The 18,281-nt window shown below is 42.4% G+C and overlaps 2 protein-coding genes across 3 annotated transcripts; one reads left to right on the top strand and one right to left on the bottom strand.

Moving 5' to 3' along the window:
- The first annotated feature begins 1,060 nt into the window (after window positions 1–1,060).
- Window positions 1,061–12,969, top strand: si:ch211-217a12.1 (alanine aminotransferase 2-like). Of its 2 annotated transcripts, XM_030397604.1 has the most exons (12): window positions 1,061–1,187; window positions 1,273–1,479; window positions 6,043–6,132; window positions 6,290–6,398; window positions 6,592–6,725; window positions 8,598–8,841; window positions 8,945–9,024; window positions 10,376–10,512; window positions 10,612–10,786; window positions 11,931–12,086; window positions 12,181–12,293; window positions 12,459–12,969. In XM_030397604.1, exons 2-12 carry the CDS (start codon window positions 1,333–1,335, stop codon window positions 12,547–12,549), a joined length of 1,476 nt encoding a protein of 491 aa, XP_030253464.1. In that variant the 5' UTR covers window positions 1,061–1,187; window positions 1,273–1,332; the 3' UTR covers window positions 12,550–12,969. The 2 variants fall into 2 exon arrangements, with proteins under 2 accessions (XP_030253464.1, XP_030253465.1); XM_030397605.1 differs by lacking the exon at window positions 1,061–1,187 and having other exon boundaries at window positions 1,249–1,479.
- A 37-nt stretch (window positions 12,970–13,006) lies between these two features.
- pdia4 (protein disulfide isomerase family A, member 4) lies at window positions 13,007–18,231 on the bottom strand. The gene is made up of 10 exons (XM_030397595.1): window positions 17,907–18,231; window positions 17,241–17,418; window positions 16,925–17,130; window positions 16,682–16,820; window positions 16,357–16,562; window positions 16,029–16,187; window positions 15,145–15,296; window positions 14,756–14,912; window positions 14,340–14,573; window positions 13,007–13,664 (listed from the first exon to the last, which is right to left on the bottom strand). The coding sequence occupies exons 1-10, from the start codon at window positions 17,980–17,982 to the stop codon at window positions 13,249–13,251; spliced, it is 1,923 nt and encodes a 640-aa protein (XP_030253455.1). The 5' UTR covers window positions 17,983–18,231; the 3' UTR covers window positions 13,007–13,248.
- Window positions 18,232–18,281: the final 50 nt, after the last annotated feature.

Here is an 18,281-nt window from a genome sequence, read left to right as displayed (position 1 = left end):
AGAATAAGAACAATAATGTGTTATTGAACATTAAAGCATGTGAACATTATCAATTCAAATACCCAAAATAAAAAAAGGTTGAATCTTAACATGAGTATATATATAATCTTATAGAATCTTTAACGATGTAGCTTAATAATGAGAATGTGTGTTAACTTTTGCAATCCAAGGGTCTTTCTCAAAATTCTCCTTGTTCATTGCGAGGCACATGACGGATTTAAAGTTCCCTAACAAAACATGCAGCCCCATGACTCCTGACAAAACCAACTCGCCAAAGCAGTGTTGTGTTCATGTCAATTACTCAGTTAGATTTTTCAGAACTTTGTAGTTGAACATCTTGTACTTTTATACAACTATATTCATTTAATGACTGAGCTCCTTACAAAACCATTATGAACAACTAAATGGTGAGGGATTATTTGTCAGGATGGCTGAATACAATTTCAAGAAGTTGCTCCACGCCTGTTTGCTGTGTTAATGATCAACCAACAAATTTGCCACTAAAACGTGAAATGTCAGTGATGTATTTATAGCTTGTTCCAATGCATCTTTGTACTTTGAAAGTCAATAGGATTGTTAGACTTCTGCATTTTTGTTTAAAACAAACTAAAAATCCTGTCAGGTAATTACATTTTTTAAGGCCTGCCTATCACTTGCATTTATTCTGGAATTAATTTAAAACTGATTCAAAAGCAGTTAATATCTAATTTCTCAAAAGCTGAACTATCCTTTATGTGGCCAAAAATGACAAAAACCTATTTTGAGATACAATAGTGTGTTGTAATCAAGATGAGGCTTTGAATGCAACAGCATTTAAAAGCTCTGTGTTTCGCATTTAGAATACATTTTCCATTGCTGCAAAACACTTGAATGACGAATCATAATACTCAGATTAGTCTGTTGCTCATAAAAGTTGCCTCTTAAACATTACATCATTCATTATCATTCCCGTCGTACACGCGACGTACGCTTTGGGGTAAAGTTTGTCCGACCGCGCATGAAGGCGTCACTTGGCACGCTGAAGCCTGAGGCGCAAAGTTAGTGAAGAATTCCAGCCAACCGCGAGCAGGAGCGCGCGGAAGGCGTGGCGTGGCGGTTGGGTGGGAATATGAGCAGCACGAGAGGCGCGCGAGAGGCACAACTGTCAGTGAAGACGACAAACAGCACGCGAGCCTAGTGAGCAACTGGTAAGGACTCACACTCTCTATCTGCTCTCGTGCAGCCACAGCTCCGACTTTCTGCTCACTCCTCAACCTCTCCTTCATGTTTCAGATATCAGTCCAGAGGGTGACAGCGGCGGAAAACAACAACAACAACAACAACAAAAACAACATGTCCCAGCAGGCGGCGAACGGGGTTCCGTGCCGGGGCAAGGTGCTCACTGTGGACAACATGAACCCCAGAGTGAAGAAGGTCGAGTACGCGGTTCGTGGTCCCGTAGTCCAGCGAGCGGTGCAGATAGAGAAGGAGCTGAGGGAGGTAAGAGTGTAGTGTTGGAGCTGTAAAGTTCAGAGCAGCGCTGATGTGGCACCCATTAGAGAGTGTGGAGGTGTTATGAAAGCTGTTTTCAAGTCAACCTCATGGTGTCATGTCTTAATGCGTCGCAACACATTTTGGATTTATTGTTTTTTAGTGATAAGTGTGAAAATGGATAGAGTAGATACAAAAGTGTATTTATTCGACTTAAAGTATAAGTTCATCCAAAAACTCAAATGTAGTCATTATCTACTCACCCACCCAAGTAGATGGGAAGTTGGGTTTTGCTGTGATGCTCCAGATATGTTTCCACCTGATCAGCATGACAGTGAATGGTTAATTTTCATTTTAGGGTGTAGTTATCCTTTAACTTGTAATCTTTCATCTGAAGCCGATCATTCCGTCCTTTCTTTCAAGCACTGTAGCTTTTTAATGAAAACGCCGCAGGTCCACAAATATTAAAAGTGCCTCTGGGTGGATTTTGGCACACACCAGCTACTGTGGACAGTGTGCACAAAAAAGTAATTTCCCTGCTCTGTTTCCTCATGATATGGTCAGAACTTCAAGAGAGAGGAAAGAGAAGTTAGTAGCCCAGATGTCAAAGATGCTTGCCTTGGATAGTTTCTGCCGACGCAGACAGTAGGTCAGCTTTTAAAAGTCCCAGCATGACAGCAGTGGTCTGGATGTTATGTTCCTCTTCTGCACTGCTGTACATAACAACTCAGATTACATCCTGCTGTACTAATATTGATCCACCGTGCTTTCCTTAAGAAGGGCAAGTAGTTTAAAGAGGAGTGTCTTTTTAACTGAAATGCAACCCTCTCTGCAAGCATACGAGACACGTGACTAGCTGGAGGGGGAAGTTTTAGTTTGAGTACATTACTCCAGGGTCCAGAGTGGAGGATGTGTATCGTGCAGGGTTATTATGTAAGATGAAGAGGGTACATTCTCTGTCCTCCTTTGTCTCTCTGGGTTTACCAACCTCCCTCCTCCCCATTGGGGAGAGAGTTCATTGGACGGAGCTGCAGCTGTGAGGCCCAGCAGCGTCACAGGCCTTTCTCTGAAGAAGCAGTCCTAGTTATGCTGAAAGTGCGCAGGTTCTCAGTAGTGCACTTGTTTTTCCTTTGAGCCAAATTTTCAGTGCTTGACTAGAGTTACTTAAAACATTTGCTGCTTCATAAAGGACATGACAATAGTGTGCTGGGTCCACTTTAGTTCCCATTTTATTAATATACTTATTTGTTCCAGTTTATTTTCACTGATTATGCAATGCAATGTCACAGTGAGTGAAAACAACTTGAAATGTGAAATCCTGGAGTTTTGTTGGCTGCAGCCCCTCGGTCATCTGCTGATGCTCTTCCTGTCAGATCCATGACTGGAACACTTTCACTTTTACTCAGCAGATTTTGTGTGTGTGTGTGTGTGATGATGACTCTTATAAATCCTTACCCACACCTCTGGTACAACAGTGCTTGCACTGCAGTAAGCTAATTTAGGCTTGGTTCTCAGCTTCTAGTAAGTCTGCATTGTCCCAGAACAAAAGAGTGGTGACAACAGAGAAACAGTTCAGAGTTCATCAGATCTCATTCCTACTTCATGTTATGTTTTATTAACTTCTTCTATTTACAGCGGCTGACCTCTGCAGAGTAAATTGGAAGGATTCAGGATTTTGATAGTGTCCCACACCTACATGCATTATTCCCTGAGAATTTAATGAAAATGTAGAAAAAAACACCCTATATCTCAATGTTAAAGAAGGTGAGAAAAAAAAAATCCTATTCTCTGCAAACCAACCAATCAACAAACACATAGACGGGTAAAAACATTACATCCCTGGTGGAGACAAATCTATGCACCCTTCCAATACCATGTAATCTGTAATCGGCAAGCAACCCGTGTAACTGCATAACTGATCTGAACTGTTAGACGGAAGTTGACAGTTTCATAAGACCAAGTGAAACGTGAATTCAGGCCAGGGTCTGTTAAGCCCCTCAGGGTTTCTTGGCCTGGTTCACTGGTCCGGCCTGTGTAATCAGTGCCTGGTGCTGAGTGAGCAGTAGGACGCAGCGCTGAGCCGGGGGAACCGACTGGCTCCACTCTATCCTGGAGAACAGCGGCCTCTTTGTTGCACGAGGACAAGGCGGGGAGGAGGACTAAAAAGGAAACGTGCTTCATCCACTTAGGTTTCAAACAGGCCCATATCTGAATTCACGCTGACCCAAAGCACATCTAGGCCTCGCTCTTGGAGTCACACAAGGACATAGAAGTCATGATATTGACTGAGTTCTAAGGAAAGCTCTCCCTTTGCCCTGTGAGGCCTTTTGCCAGGTATTTTATTATGTATGTAGAACAGACTGAATCATGACAAGGATCATGTCAAATGCAGAGAGAGATTCTTAATGTTGGTTTAAATCAAATAACATGTGTTTTCAGTCTGCTTAATGAGCACCTTGTCATGATTGCTCTCAACTGCATACACTTGAGGCAGGTTTCAACAAAGAGCTTGTTACATCACCATTATCTGCTGGCAAACAAGTGAAGACTAAACAGGTTTTTTTTCACTCGAATTTTTTGTCGAGGTTTTATGAAGGGGATCAGGCATAATGCAGAAATCTAACAGAGACAGGGCGAGGCAGTCTCAGTCTAAGTGTGTTTTTTTTTTATTTTGACTTGGGGTTTGCAAAACTAATATTGTTTGCAGTCTGTATATCTGGACTGCAAATGAAAGTCCTGATTTGGATGCGTTTAGTAGAGTAAGGCATCACACATCTTCCGTCACAGCTGGCCACAGCTGGGGGAAACTTTTCAGTTTTCTGAAACTTTTCAGTTTTGTTTTTGACGTTTAGAATTGTATCATTTTCACACCAGTGCGCAGTAAATTCGATTTATGAGGTGGTTTTGAATGCACCGTCAGAAAGCCCAAAAACATCCTCACAATTAACATGTTATCTATTGTTTTAACCTTAGTGCCAGGCCCTTGTGCGAAGTAGCAGGAGGCATCTGTTGTCACATTACATCATCTGAGAGAGAGCAACAGGTGCAGCACGTGACCAGCAAACAGACTCACAGACACCAATCCAGAATTTGCAGGTCCAATTAGACCAAAGAGATGAAGACGAAGGACTTGCTGAGTCAATGACGATGAATAGTGACGTGATGGGGAGGAACATAAAATGAAAAAAAAAAAACAACAACTTGAGTTTCGTCATGGGTCTGAATTAAGCCAGCAAGGCTTGAGTGAGTCCACAAGCAGAAACAGAGGGGTTTGTGTCTCTGTGAGCCCCAGCAGAAGCAGCGACGTCTTTCCTGCCCGGGCCAGCGCTTCCTGCTCAATGAGCCAAAACAGACTCTGTGCCAGGGTCTTTGTAAAACAAATGGCTGCTAATGAGAGAAGATGCATATGTGAGATGAATGCAAGTGTCTCTAGTCTGAGAGTTGAAGCCAGGGTTCCTATGGATACTTGAAGTCCTTGAAGGTTTGTGAATTTGAGAGAAAAACAACTCCTTGAAAACGTTTAAAAAAGTTTAACTACAACTGGAATATTGGAAGTCTGTGGATTTATTGTTGCAGAAATAGAGACTAAGTTATTTTGGTATTTCAGTGTTTCCAAAATGGTATTATTGCCAGCACCACTGTAGCAAAGAGAACCATGTTGTTTTGCATTTTACCCTGAGTTCACAGCTACGAACAAAGTACATGATTAAACATGAATTCATTTATTAATTTTCTCTATATTGGAGATGTGAAAGCTCACAGAAATAGTGCCAGCCTGACTTCATCTGCAGCCAGCCTGCATTTTCCTTTTACTTCAATAAAAGACTAAATTTAAAGTAAGGTTTAGGGAACCAATCAAAATGCAAATGGTGTCATTATTCTATAGCCATTTCATTGTGCAACCTTCATAACTGTGGTCTGTAAGGTTCTTTAAAGCCTGCTAGCATTAATTATAAAACATTTGTGTTGTAACTGTATTTAACTCTAATCCTTATTTCAGAATTTAAAAAATCCAATTGGGTCCTTGACTTTGAGGGAATTTGGCTTGGAAAGCCCTGAGATGGAATGTTTAAGAAAGAAGGTGTCGTAATCCTGCGAAACATGGGTTGTAGAAGAATGTCTACATGCAATGCCTCTGTCAATGAATCTAATACATGACCTGAGAGTAGTAATGTAGACTGGCTAAGCTTTTCTCCAGACAGCCAAAACAATACAAGCCAACAGTTTAGACACACAGAGCCATTTCTTTGGGGCCACACGGCTCTTTTACAACATGTTTGTTGCAATGTTTGTTGTCTTCCTTGATGATGAAAGAAAGAAACTGAAAAATGGACATATGAGGGGAACAAGAACTTTTCTCACTGTAGAAAGAAGTCCTCAAGTATCTTGACTCATACGTCTCCTTCACACCCACTTGTTATTGCAAGACACAACACCAAGTCACCAGGTTCTCACTTTTTTCCAGGTGTAGAAAATTCCTGTATTTTCTAAAATACAGTATTTTCTACACCTGCTCATGAGAGACTTCACTTCCCAGATTCTTACAGTTCTTTGTCTCTTTATCTTTTTCAGGGAGTCAAGAAACCTTTCACAGAAGTCATCAAGGCTAACATAGGCGATGCTCACGCCATGGGCCAGAAACCAATCACATTTTTCAGACAAGTAGGACCACTTTTTACATTCTCTCGTCTCAAGTTACTTGAATGCTTGTGTTTTAAAAAGAATGTGGCTGCATGTAGAACTTCCAGAATCATGCATTCTGAACGTGTCTAGGTGCTTGTTGAGATTTGCTGTAAGAATTTGTCATTTTCTACTGCAGGTCTTGGCTATGTGTAGTTACCCTGAACTCCTGAAAGACAACATGTTTCCAGAGGATGCCAAACAAAGAGCACGCCGTATTCTCGAGGCCTGCGGAGGCCACAGTATAGGTCAGACAACTCCCCCTCGCTCCACCAACCACATTTATTCCCCCTCCTGCCAACACAGGGACAGCACCCACCTCCATTTGTCTACACATTGCGCATTTATTTGGACAGTCCGTACACTATTTAAACAGAATGTGATCCCCTGATCAATGTAGCCCCTTGTGTTTGATTCAAAGTTCATTTCTATGTGTCCAAGGGGCCTACAGCGCCAGCCAGGGCATTGAGTGCATACGTCAGGATGTGGCGCGCTACATAGAGAAGAGAGATGGTGGAATCGCCTCCAACCCTGACAACATCTACCTCTCCACTGGAGCCAGTGATGCCATTGTGGTAAGCATTACAAGAGTTAATATGTTGCCTTAATTCATTACAAGCCGATCACTGTGACACTTTAATTTCCCTTTGGGATTAATAAAGTACTCTATCCATCTACCAGTATCCCATATAACTGGCAGTTTTAAAAGTGGTATTTTTTATTGGGTTCACTCTGTACTAGTAGCTATATCTACATACATTTTAAGCTAATGATCTTGACTAACCGCCATACTTTGGTGGTGGCATCACTGACTGATCCATTAATTTCAGACTGCAGCAGAAAGTGCCACTGCGCTGAGCTTCAGAGATGTTTGGAAAAATGTAGCTTGTGTGGATGCTACCGCACTACTTGGTCAATAAAAGAGCTAAGCTACTGAAAAGCTATTTGATTCAGAAAACAGCGACGCTACCACCACGCTACTGAGAAATATAGTTAAACTAGTAACGCTGCTTCTTGTAGCGATGTCATGCCCAACACTGCCGATTCGCCACAACATTAAAACCACTTGCAGACGAAGTGAATAATTTTGATCCTTTCGGTGCAATATTCTGCGTTTCAGGTTTTTCACACCAATATGCCAGGTGTGAGTGACATACTACATACATATAATTGGCCTATAAATCTTGTCTCTATTCAGCTTCTGTTAATCATACACCCAGCTGTACTTTGCACATTAGTGACCTTTGTCACTGTCAATACAGATTTCTCTTGTTTTATGCAACCTAATCAGACTACTGAATAACCCTAAGATACACTTTACTGCTGTACTGTACAAGATATGTGCTTTTGCTTGCTAAGCTCAACTGTAAGATTACTTGCCCACAGTGTGTTCACCAGATCAGATTGATTGTACAGAAGGGCTGCAGCGATGAGTCGATTAATCATTACATTTATGTTTCAAGCAAAAATGTCAAACATTTGCTGGTTCCAGCATCTTAAATGTGAGGATCTGCTGCTTCATATTGTCATTTACGACACTAAATATGAATCTGAGTGAGTGTTGGACTGTTTGTTGGACTAAAGAAGCAATCTGAGGTCGTTCCTTGTGGCTCAGGATGATGAGCATTTTTCGCATTTTTCACATTCTGTAGACAAAGTAATTACTCAGTTTATCCATTATGAAAACAGTCCTTGATTGCAGCACTGTTGTACATCTACCTTCCTTTTTAAATACTGTAAATGCTTTTTCAACACTGAAAGGAGCATCTTGTAATGCTATATATTTTACATCATGCCAGTTTAACTACTTTATTTCAAATCTGGCCAATGATCCGGACTTTTATATTTATAAGTAGACATGTAAAGCTCATCTCTATTTTTTTTTTTTTAGGTTTTTCCAAATATAATGACTTTTGCACTTTTTCTGTTTTCCTCCTCTTTGTTTATTTGTTTATTAGTTTTCACATTTGAAAAAGAAACATTATGTATTTAAAAGTACAGGAGGATTAAACAGGCTGGGTTAAAACTTTTTAATGAAATAAAAACATTTTTATGACTAACGACAGACGTAACTAACGAATGGGCTAATTGGCATGCTAACAAAATGATCAAAGAGCCAGAATATCCTTAGAAGCCCCCCATTAAGGCTAGGACTGGGCGACTAAATCAAATATCGTTATATTTTATGCATCAATTTTGTTACAGTATTTTCAGGTTGACTATTGATACTTTTACATAATATTAACACAATGAGACTTTTGATAAATAATCATCAGTAAGGTGGATATAATGACCAAAGTTGGTAAAGAAAAATATAAGAACAGGTTGAACTTTCTATCACTTGACTGTATTGCAGCCTTTAAAACCAGGAAAAGACAACACTTATGCCATATCGCAATAGAACAATACTCAGCTGTGTTTTCTTCTTTCCCTCCTTCTTTATCCAGACCATTCTAAAGTTGCTGGTTCGTGGTGAGGGTTGTGACCGTACAGGTGTGATGATCTCCATCCCCCAGTACCCTCTGTACTCGGCCGCTATTACAGACCTGGGTGCTGTGCAGGTCCACTACTACTTGGACGAGGCCAACTGTTGGAGCCTTGATGTCGCAGAGCTCAGGAGAGCCCTCAATGCAGCCAGGCAGCACTGCAATCCCCGTGTCCTCTGCATCATCAATCCTGGAAACCCCACCGGTATGTCTGGTGATATTACGCTCTGTGTGTTACATGAAATTTTGTACTTTTGTATTTCCTCACTTGGTTTAAATCATCAACCTATGGTTGTCCTGTGTGATAGGTCAGGTCCAGAGCAGGCAGTGCATTGAAGATGTGATCCGATTTGTTAAAGAGGAGCATCTTTTCCTCATGGCTGATGAAGTAATGCACCAATGTCCTTTCCTCAACACATATGTTTCTCTTTCATTGCTTCTCCTTTCTTAAAGAACAAAACTAGTGACTTCAAAGCTCCTGTCTTATTTTTCAAAGACTGACCACCTTGTTTGACATTGACGGTTTGTAATGCAAATAGAGTGAATAATAATAATAATAATAATAATAATAATAATAATAATAATAATAATAATAATAATAATAAGCTTCAAAGTTTTCTGCTGATTATCTAACTACGATTTTTAATGGAGAGGTGTCTCCATGAACCTTCCCCAGTAGATTATTCACATCAAGACAATTATTTATTGCATTGCAAGATTTATAGATATAATGTTTAGATATGAAAATGAGTTATTATCTTATTAAACTGCTCACATTCTCATCTTTTCCCAAAACAGACATCTAAACATTGGATGAAGCCAGGTTCAAAATTCTTGTTCGACTTTGCCAACCTCTTAGAGTTGAGGACAAACAAAGGGATTTTTGGAAATCTATTTGTTATTTATTTATAAATGAGAAAATCCTGTCAACATTCATACAATTTGTGCCATGTTTTTAAGAATAGAAAGTTCTATAAATCAGGCTAAGAACGATATATGAACAAACCCCTTGGTTAAAAACCCCCCCAAATATACTGTAAATTGGAATAACCCAGAAGGTTTGGTGTATGCAAGTGCCAAAACTCTTTGAAATAATAAATATCACTAAGAGGCTTCCCAACTTTACTACTGACTAGACTATAATTTGTTGTCTATCTGTCTATACAATTTCTATCTAATTAAAGGTACAGTATGTAGCTAAGAGCTAAGACTAAGAGCTAATTAACGGCAGCTACAGTTAGTGGTTACGTTGGTGATATGCTGCTTCCCATTTGTTCACCCATTTGATGTGTACAGTGACAGGTTTGACAGGTGGCCAGATGTTGCATATAATACCTCTCTAAATATTCAGATATATTTGTAATCTCAAGATTGACCAGTGCATGATGAAATAGTGCTTTCACCTGTAGTGTCTCCCCTTTAAAATCATCATACTCAGCAGATTGACAAAGTAAAGTCAAGAATTTAGCCATCAATTATCCTTGTTGATGACTACTGATTTATTTGGACCACTGACATATTTAATGCAATTCATTCCTTTTTTGAAAATGTTAACATACTCACCTTTTTTCATTAGATGTGCAAAAGTGAAATACAGTATGTCATTCACTTTTCATGACACATAAAGGTTCCCTTTTCATTCACCTCTGCACATTAAACTTCATTCTTTTGGGTACAGATTTTTGTTTTGAACTCTAATGAGGCCTTTTGTATTAAAGCTGTTTTTTTTCTATTTTAAGGTCTATCAGGATAATGTGTACGCAGAGGGCTGTAAGTTTCAGTCCTTTAAGAAGGTGTTGTTTGAGATGGGACCAGAGTACTCGAGTACAGTGGAGATGGCCTCCTTCCACTCCACCTCCAAATGCTACATGGGAGAGTGAGTATCCAGGCAAACACAGAGTTCCCTTTGCTGACATGTATTCACCTGTACTGTGGGTAAACTTTGTGTTTGGCGTCCTCTGTTTGCTCTCCTCAGGTGTGGATTCCGTGGCGGTTACATGGAGGTGATTAACATGGACCCTGAGGTAAAGGCCCAGCTCACCAAACTGGTGTCGGTGCGTCTGTGCCCCCCAGTTTCTGGACAGGCTCTCATGGACCTGGTGGTCAACCCCCCGCAGCCTGACGAGCCCTCCTACACAACATTTATGAAGGTCTGCGAAAAACACACGCCTGCTAGCGCACATCCTGGCAATGCACTGAGTGTATGCAAACACGGAATTTACTATGTAAACACTCGCAAACACCACGCCATATAATCCATGCATATAAAGCCTGTATTGAGTGTGCTGAAGTCTTCGAGGGCCCCGAGTTGGTTGTGAATAATCAGCTTTTGAATTGTGTAATGTCGTGGTGAAAACTACTACAGCACATGTTCAAATTGCGATGTTTTACGTCAACTCTTCAAGAGGAGAGAAGAGGTTTGACCTTTACAGACATTGTTATGCACTATGCATGCCGCCGGAAGCCTGTGTCCATCCAACCTACGGTGAAGTGAAAGCTTTATGGTCAAGGAAGTCATTAGGTTGATGGTCCTTAATGTGCCCTTAGGAAATATGAGTGTCCAGCTGGGAGAGATTTGTGTTTGGAGTTGCAATGCATGTTTCTGCATCGACTGTATAACCTGTCTGGCCAGAGATTTGATTATAGCAGGTGCCCAGATATTTCGCTTACTTGGCCAAAACTGAAACTTAGTGGTGGACCAAGGGCCAGAGACAAATATTTATTGTATTGTGTTATATTGTAAAGATGCAAAATGGTATAATAAGTTTATGTAATTGACTGAAAAAGTGTCCCTCTGAGCGCTCATGCTCTGATTGAGATCAATTCTTTAAGATGCTGTAAGCCTTAATTTTGTATTAAGATACGCTGTATACTCCAACGGTTTCCTTTCCCACTTGATCCAATCAGGACGGAGAACTCCATAAAGAGGCGGTCCTGTCTGCTCAGGCTACACGCAGAGAGCAGGATCCTCTTGTTCAAGACCTTGTCTATAAGGAGTCTGGAATGGTAGCGAGAGAGATTCCCATTTTCCTCAGTATGAGGCAGCCCCCTTTCTCTGACACCTCTCCGTAGATGAATGCATGTGTATAGGTCCTGTGTGTGCCTATTTCTTTTACAAACACAGTCCTGAAATATCAGGACTGTGTTTATAAAAGAAATAACAGTGGAAAATGTTGGCTGGAGGTGAAAAACTTGTAAAATTAAATGTTGACTTTACGAGTTAATGTGAATGCACCATTACGTTTTGTGTGAGTTCAACAATCTTGTCCTTTACCTGTTGCCTCCCCCTTTCAGGAACGGACAGCAGTGTTAGCAGAGTTAGCAGAGAAGGCCAGGCTAACAGAGCAGATCTTAAACACAGTACCCGGTATAACCTGCAACCCTGTGCAGGGGGCCATGTACAGCTTCCCTCGCATCACTCTACCTCAGAAGGCCATCGACAAGGCAAAGGTCTGCGCTTCACACACACACACACACCTCATCTCACTGACGAGATACACCTGTCTGTATGAATGTGTTTAAATGAGCATGTGTCCATCCACAGGAGGCAGGCCATATCCCAGACATGTTCTACTGTATGAAGCTGCTGGAGGAGGAGGGGATCTGCCTGGTGCCAGGTAGTGGCTTTGGCCAGAGAGAGGGAACTTTCCACTTCAGGTACGTAGTCCTACTAACAGTTAATTCCTTAACTCCTTACGGGAAGAAATCTTACCACAAAGTGATTTTTTTTTTTGGTCTAAAATCAGCAAATATTTACATTGCTTCTGGTTTAGCGACAATGATCTAACATTATCAACCACATTCTTGTTGTCTTCTGTCCAGGATGACCATCCTGCCGCCCACCGAGAAGCTGAAGGTTTTGCTGCAGCGGCTCCGCGACTTCCACCAGCGCTTCACACAAGAGTTCTCATAACAACCCCACCACCTCCATTTCTGAACCACACCTCAAGATCCAATTCATTCAGTGCCAGTATCTTCAAGTGCCTTTGTGTGAAGGAGGCGGCGTCACAACGTAGCCTCCTGCAGCACACACCTCTCACCTCGGGGCTGATTTCACACTAGATCTGATTTTTAAAGAGATTTTTAATGTTTTGAATCAGAATCATGGATATTTCTGTGTCTAGACAGCTAGTCTGTTCCTGCTGATGTGTATATGATGATGTGTATATGATGATGATTTCAGGGGCATCCCTCTCCTGCCAAGTTAGTTGGAAGTTTAAATTTAAACACGTTGGGTCACTACTTGAATAACCTGAAGGCTGTAGTAGAGCCATTTGTGTTACTAATGTTTAAATTGTTCTTAATTGTGATTAAAAACACTACTGAAAAAGTCGTTCCGTTGCAGCTTTACAGTAACAAAGAGTCATACGTAAGTGCTGGCCCACAACGAGGCCATAATTTTTTGTTTTATTTAAAAAGACTTGAAATCTTCAACAGTGCTTACATGCTTTTAGAAACAGAAGAATCTCTTGGAATGAACAGAAACTAAAAACGATGATTGAACATTGTAATCATCACGGTAACTCAGTAACACTGTTGTGTTCCTTCGCCTCCTCAGCGTCCTCTAAGACCCGAGCGTGTTATGAGTTCTCAGCTACTTGTCGAGACATTTTCAAAGTTCGTCTCTGTTCTGTGATAGCTTTGTGGCGTGCTGTTCAATGAACTTGCTGAGCCCCTCCAGTGTTCTGTCACCGCCTTCAAATTTGACGGGGCTCTGCTTGCTGTTGCTCGGGGCGAAGTATATCGTGGGGAAGCCCTCCACCTTGTAGCTGTCGTTTGGCACATCGTTGGCTGTGGAGTCCATCTTGGCGATCACCAGGTTCTTCTCACTCTTGTACTTCTTGCCAAGAGCCAAATAATCGGGCTCCATTTTTTTACAGTGGCCGCACCAGGGAGCATAAAATTCGATCAGGACGTCCTTCTTGGAATCCATGACGATCTCTTCGAAGGTCTTTCCTACCACGACCTTCACTGGTCCTTTGTTGTTCTTTGGCACTGGCTGGGATTTGATGATGGGTTTGAGCTTTCCTGAGGACACGGGAGAAATTGAGAAGTGTAAGTTTATTTTAAGAACGACCTTAGAACTACTTAAACTGAGTATTATATTACTAGTATAATATCTGAAATGTACTGTGTCATGGATTTGATCAGACTACATTATGTTATAGGCCATACTTTTGTGTAAGATAATATTAATGATCAGAAGCAGTTTATTTATTCACCATATACAGAATGTTCCAATGCAAGAGAGGCATTACTGCAACTAATCAGATCAGAAGTTGTGAATTGCTGCCATCACATGGTGGAAATATGCATCTACACCCATGCAGCAGACCACTCCAGACCTGGAAATAATGTGATTTATTTGACACTTTCAAAAGTCAAACTGGGCTTTTCAAAAAAACATTTAAAGCAGCTTTTAGGACCTTTTTTGTTTTTTTCTCCGATTGTGGTGATCCCTGATCCCCAGCTTTGTTTTTAACTTAGATAAAATTTTCAAAATCTGTGCGCTGACAGGCTTTAAGAATAAACTATATGGAAATATATCTTGCTGATGGTCTCGTGTTCAGGTCATGTGGAGGCATCAGTGTAAAATTGAGACTCTTTCATAACCTGTTAAAAATTCCTAGTAGCAGTGCAAGTTAGTGAAGGAACACTTGTTTTTTCTATACTTGTGTGAATTTCGAAACATCAAAAACTCACCTTTCTTAAAAGCAATGACAAAGTCTCTCAGCACATCAGAGTCCATTTCCTCTGGCTCCATGGCAAACTTTTTGCCTCCGTCTGCCAGAATTCCCACATTCACGTCCTCCCCGCTCTCGCTGAGGCCCAGGCTCTTCAGCTCGTCAGCGAAGTCCTCCTCATCAGCGATGGCGAAGATGTACTCTGGGAAGTCCTTGGCCACCTCGAGGACCTTGGACCTCCAGAACTGTGTAGCTAAAAAATAAGAAGTTCACCTCTGGTTATTTTATACTCCTGCCTCACCCTACTAGATTAATGGGCCACATAAACAGCGTGATGACAGCATTACAGACAACGAATGAGCAAAGGACAACTTTATTACACCGGCACACATAAGACAGCAAGATCTCAGGTGAACTTCAATAGAAGAAACAAACCTTTCCTGAAGTCAAAGCTGAAGTCTACTCCATAGTACACAACCACCAGGGGTCTTTTGGTGTAGCGTTTGGCATCATTGCTTGGTTTCCTGTGTCCCACCAGAGGAATCGCATGCTTTTTGAAGAACTCCTGCACTTCTGATACTGATGTAGAGTCCTAAATGATAAATACATTGCTTGTTGAGGTCATATGATAGAAGGTAGAGACTCTTGAAGACACGCTATAGAGCACTTCAGTTTAGAGTGCACTTCAGGTGAAACCTTTTATTGCTACTGTGCTCTATTTAAAACACCGATACTCGAACTGAAAGACAGCACAGTCGTGTATGATTCAGAGTTTCACACCCCATGAAACAAATTCAAATCACGAAAGATAAAACAGACAGTACCTTCACTGCAAGCGTGTGTGACGCTGGCTCGTACTTTGAGTGGAACTTTTCAGGCTGCACGATGACGATCTGACCTGGTGACGCTTTGAGCAGTTTGGACACTTCGGAGCTGAAGGTGTGACGGAAGGTGAAGTCTTCCCTCAGTGCGTGACCTGACAGACAGACAGACAGACGAGTGAATGTGCCATCAACGCCACACGTCCACTTAAAGAACAGCATTCTGCGTTTTCATCACACACAGATACTAGGACTTTGACACTGATGGATACTCATCTCGATCCAAGTTTCCTCTATGTTAGGATTGTATCGACACCAGTATCTGAAATGTCTGACACAGCCTAAATCGCTGGATCGGGTATGCCAAGTATGACAATTTATGCACCAATCAAACAGGTGTCACCTTAAGATTTTTTACTGCCCAAGTAGCCATTAACCCTAAACGCAGAGCAACTTGGGGTACATGTCTGCCCTTTAGTCATCCATTTGGTGATGGAATTACACCAGGTCATGAAAAAAAAAAAAAAACAATAATAATAAAAAAAAAACTACTTAAAAGAAAAAAAAAAGGTGCAATATTTCAGAATTGGCCACATGACAAATTCATACTCAAAAGCAAGTAATGAGCAGTATATCACCAGAGTAACTGCTAACTGCCTTTCACTGTATCTGCCATAGCTAGCTAGTAAGCTCAATTAGCAATGCAGCTAGTGGTCCAGACTGGGAGCGCAGTGACCAGATGTGTGTGATGACTGCTTGCACCGGGACATCCTGGGGCAAGATGGTTAGCATGCCAACTCTTCTGCAACACAGTACATCTAGTTTTCGTGTCACTCAGTGGTGACATCATTTGCCTAGGAACAGATCCTCCAGCTCATGGTACTCACAGGCCTCAATGTAGATCTCGTAGGCTTCGTCCTGTTCACCGGAGAACACGCCCACTATCACAGCGTCGTCACCGTCCTTGATGATCTCCTGCACCTGTTTTCCTGCCTGAACCTGCTTGGAGGGAGGCCCCGCCTGTTCACTCATGTAGTCGACAATGCCTGGCGGGAAAGAGAACGAGCAGGAAATGAAACTAAATCAGCTGGGACGGATGAAAGACAAAATTTGCACACTTGCTTTACACACTAATCTTAGCATATATGGGAAAACAGAGGCAACAGACTCGTGATGCAAGTGTGCTGTAATGACATCAGAAGGCAAGTGACCTACCATGCTGCTCTCTGGGTCCGTTGTAGTCGAACACTTTGCCTTTCCTGAAGATCTTGAGGGTGGGATAGCCTGTAACCTCAAATCGTGAGGCGACCTCGTTCTCCACGGTGGCGTCCACCTTGGCCAGAGGAATGGGAGGAGTGCGCTGGCTCAACTGCTTGGCTGCCTTCTCGTACTCTGGAGCCAAACGCTTACAGTGTCCACACCTGAAGGTCAGTCAGGTCACAGGCAAACAAGGAGGAAATGTTTGATTAGTCTTAGCAGCTGCTGTTTAAAAAAAAAAAAGCTCAAGTCGTTTATTTCTGCATTTGGTCTGCTGACTGACCATGGAGCGTAGAACTCCACCAGGATGATGTCGGCCTCATTAACCGTCTCGTCAAAGTTGTCCTTGGTCAGCACCAGTGTCGCCTCAGGAGGGGGCTTCCAATCCGGGGCTGCCACTTCTTTCACACGGGCCACGATAGCTGCAACAACAGGGATAGACTATATTAGTCCTAGTTCTTTTAAAAACTAGTCAGATTTGGTTTGAAAGGCGCCGAGGGGACTTCAGTGAATTAAACGTTCCTACCCTTCTCTGACCGTTCCCCGTCGTAGTCCACAGGCTCCCCATTTTTCAGGATCTTGATGGTGGGATAGCCCGACACTTCGAACCTGCTCGCCAACTCTGTGGCTACTGTCGCGTCCACTTTGGCCACAGATATAGGAGGGTCATTCTCCTTAAGGGTCTGAGCGATTTTTTCATACTCTGGGGCAAACTGTTTGCAGTGGCCGCACCTGAAGGGGACAAAGACAGAATTACTGACAAGTTTGCAGGGGGTATGGAAAGTAAGAGGCCCCTCCCTGTAACACAGGCGTGGGATAAAGCTGAGGAGAGACAGGCGTACCATGGGGCGTAAAACTCCACCAGGACTGTGTCTTTGCCTTCCATGAACGTTTCAAAGTTGCCGTCTGTGAGGATTGACACCCCGTTTTCCTCTTTCACTTCTGTGTCATCCTCGTCTTCTTCATCCTCCTCATCATCACTCTCCTCGTCATCAGTCTCCTCTTTCTCGTCGGCAGCATCTGACATCAATGAAGAAAGGGACACATGCTGAGTCGAGTAGAAAAAAGCTCATATAAAGTGCTTTCCCATCACACTGCTGCTTGTTTCACTCCTCATTGATCAAGGAAACAAAGCAAAACAGGTTAGCCACACATTTCCTTTTTGTAACTAGTGGATATACGTCAATATGCCGAAATGCAAGGATTTAACATAAAGAGGGCACGCTAATGTAAGGTTTGGGATATGTCTAATGTTAGTGTCAACGCCCGCAGGCCACGCAAACTGCGTATTTGTACGCGAGCTGCTGTCCTGTTGACATTAGCCAACTTGCCCCCTGTTAGCTCGCGTGCTAACAGAACTAGCAAAACCAACGGTAACTTTAGCTAGCTAGTTTGGGGTAGCAGTAACTTTCAGGAGAACGGCGCACGAGCTGCGACGCTGCTTCACCCAACAGCCCCCATTCCGCTGGAGCAAACATGCAAACATGTCAGATGGCTCTCAGACTCACCATCCTCACATCTGCTGACAGTCGCAAAATGTGCAACGCCGAGCAACACAATCAGCAGCAGAGCAACCTTCCTCATTGTCCACACAGGTGATGCGGCCCGCTGACAGTAACGACGTGCTTCTTCCAAGTAGCCGGCTAATGAACTTAGCTAATAATGCTGATGAATGTCATCAAAACACTGCTGCTCGCACAGACACGCTGTCCGGATCAATACTGACGTGTGGCAGTAAACGCCTTTGGCTCGTGCTTTCATACACACTACGGCGATCACTTCTGAAATCACGCCGCCGCCGCCTCCTCCGTCTGGAACTTGTCTGACTTGCCACGTTCCGATTGGTGCTCATCATCCGCCGTCCGCCAATCACAAGTCGCCAC

Source organism: Sparus aurata, chromosome 19 (genome assembly GCF_900880675.1).
Source record: "Sparus aurata chromosome 19, fSpaAur1.1, whole genome shotgun sequence".
Lineage (NCBI taxonomy): Eukaryota > Metazoa > Chordata > Actinopteri > Spariformes > Sparidae > Sparus > Sparus aurata.
Note: the sequence above shows the minus strand (reverse complement) of the source record. Positions and strands in the feature narration are given on the sequence as shown.

What these genes read in the sequence shown, in the direction of transcription:
- pdia4 (XM_030397595.1), bottom strand. Translation starts at nt 17,982, where the DNA reads ATGAGGAAGGTTGCTCTGCTGCTGATTGTGTTGCTCGGCGTTGCACAT. An exon ending in TGTCAGCAGATGTGAGGATG is followed by an intron (nt 17,419 to 17,906) that starts GTGAGTCTGAGA and finishes CATTGATGTCAG; the next exon opens with ATGCTGCCGACGAGAAAGAG. An exon ending in GTGGAGTTTTACGCCCCATG is followed by an intron (nt 17,131 to 17,240) that starts GTACGCCTGTCT and finishes TGTCCCCTTCAG; the next exon opens with GTGCGGCCACTGCAAACAGT.
- si:ch211-217a12.1 (XM_030397605.1), top strand. Translation starts at nt 1,264, where the DNA reads ATGTTTCAGATATCAGTCCAGAGGGTGACAGCGGCGGAAAACAACAAC. An exon ending in GAGCCAGTGATGCCATTGTG is followed by an intron (nt 6,726 to 8,597) that starts GTAAGCATTACA and finishes TTCTTTATCCAG; the next exon opens with ACCATTCTAAAGTTGCTGGT. An exon ending in TTTTCCTCATGGCTGATGAA is followed by an intron (nt 9,025 to 10,375) that starts GTAATGCACCAA and finishes TTCTATTTTAAG; the next exon opens with GTCTATCAGGATAATGTGTA.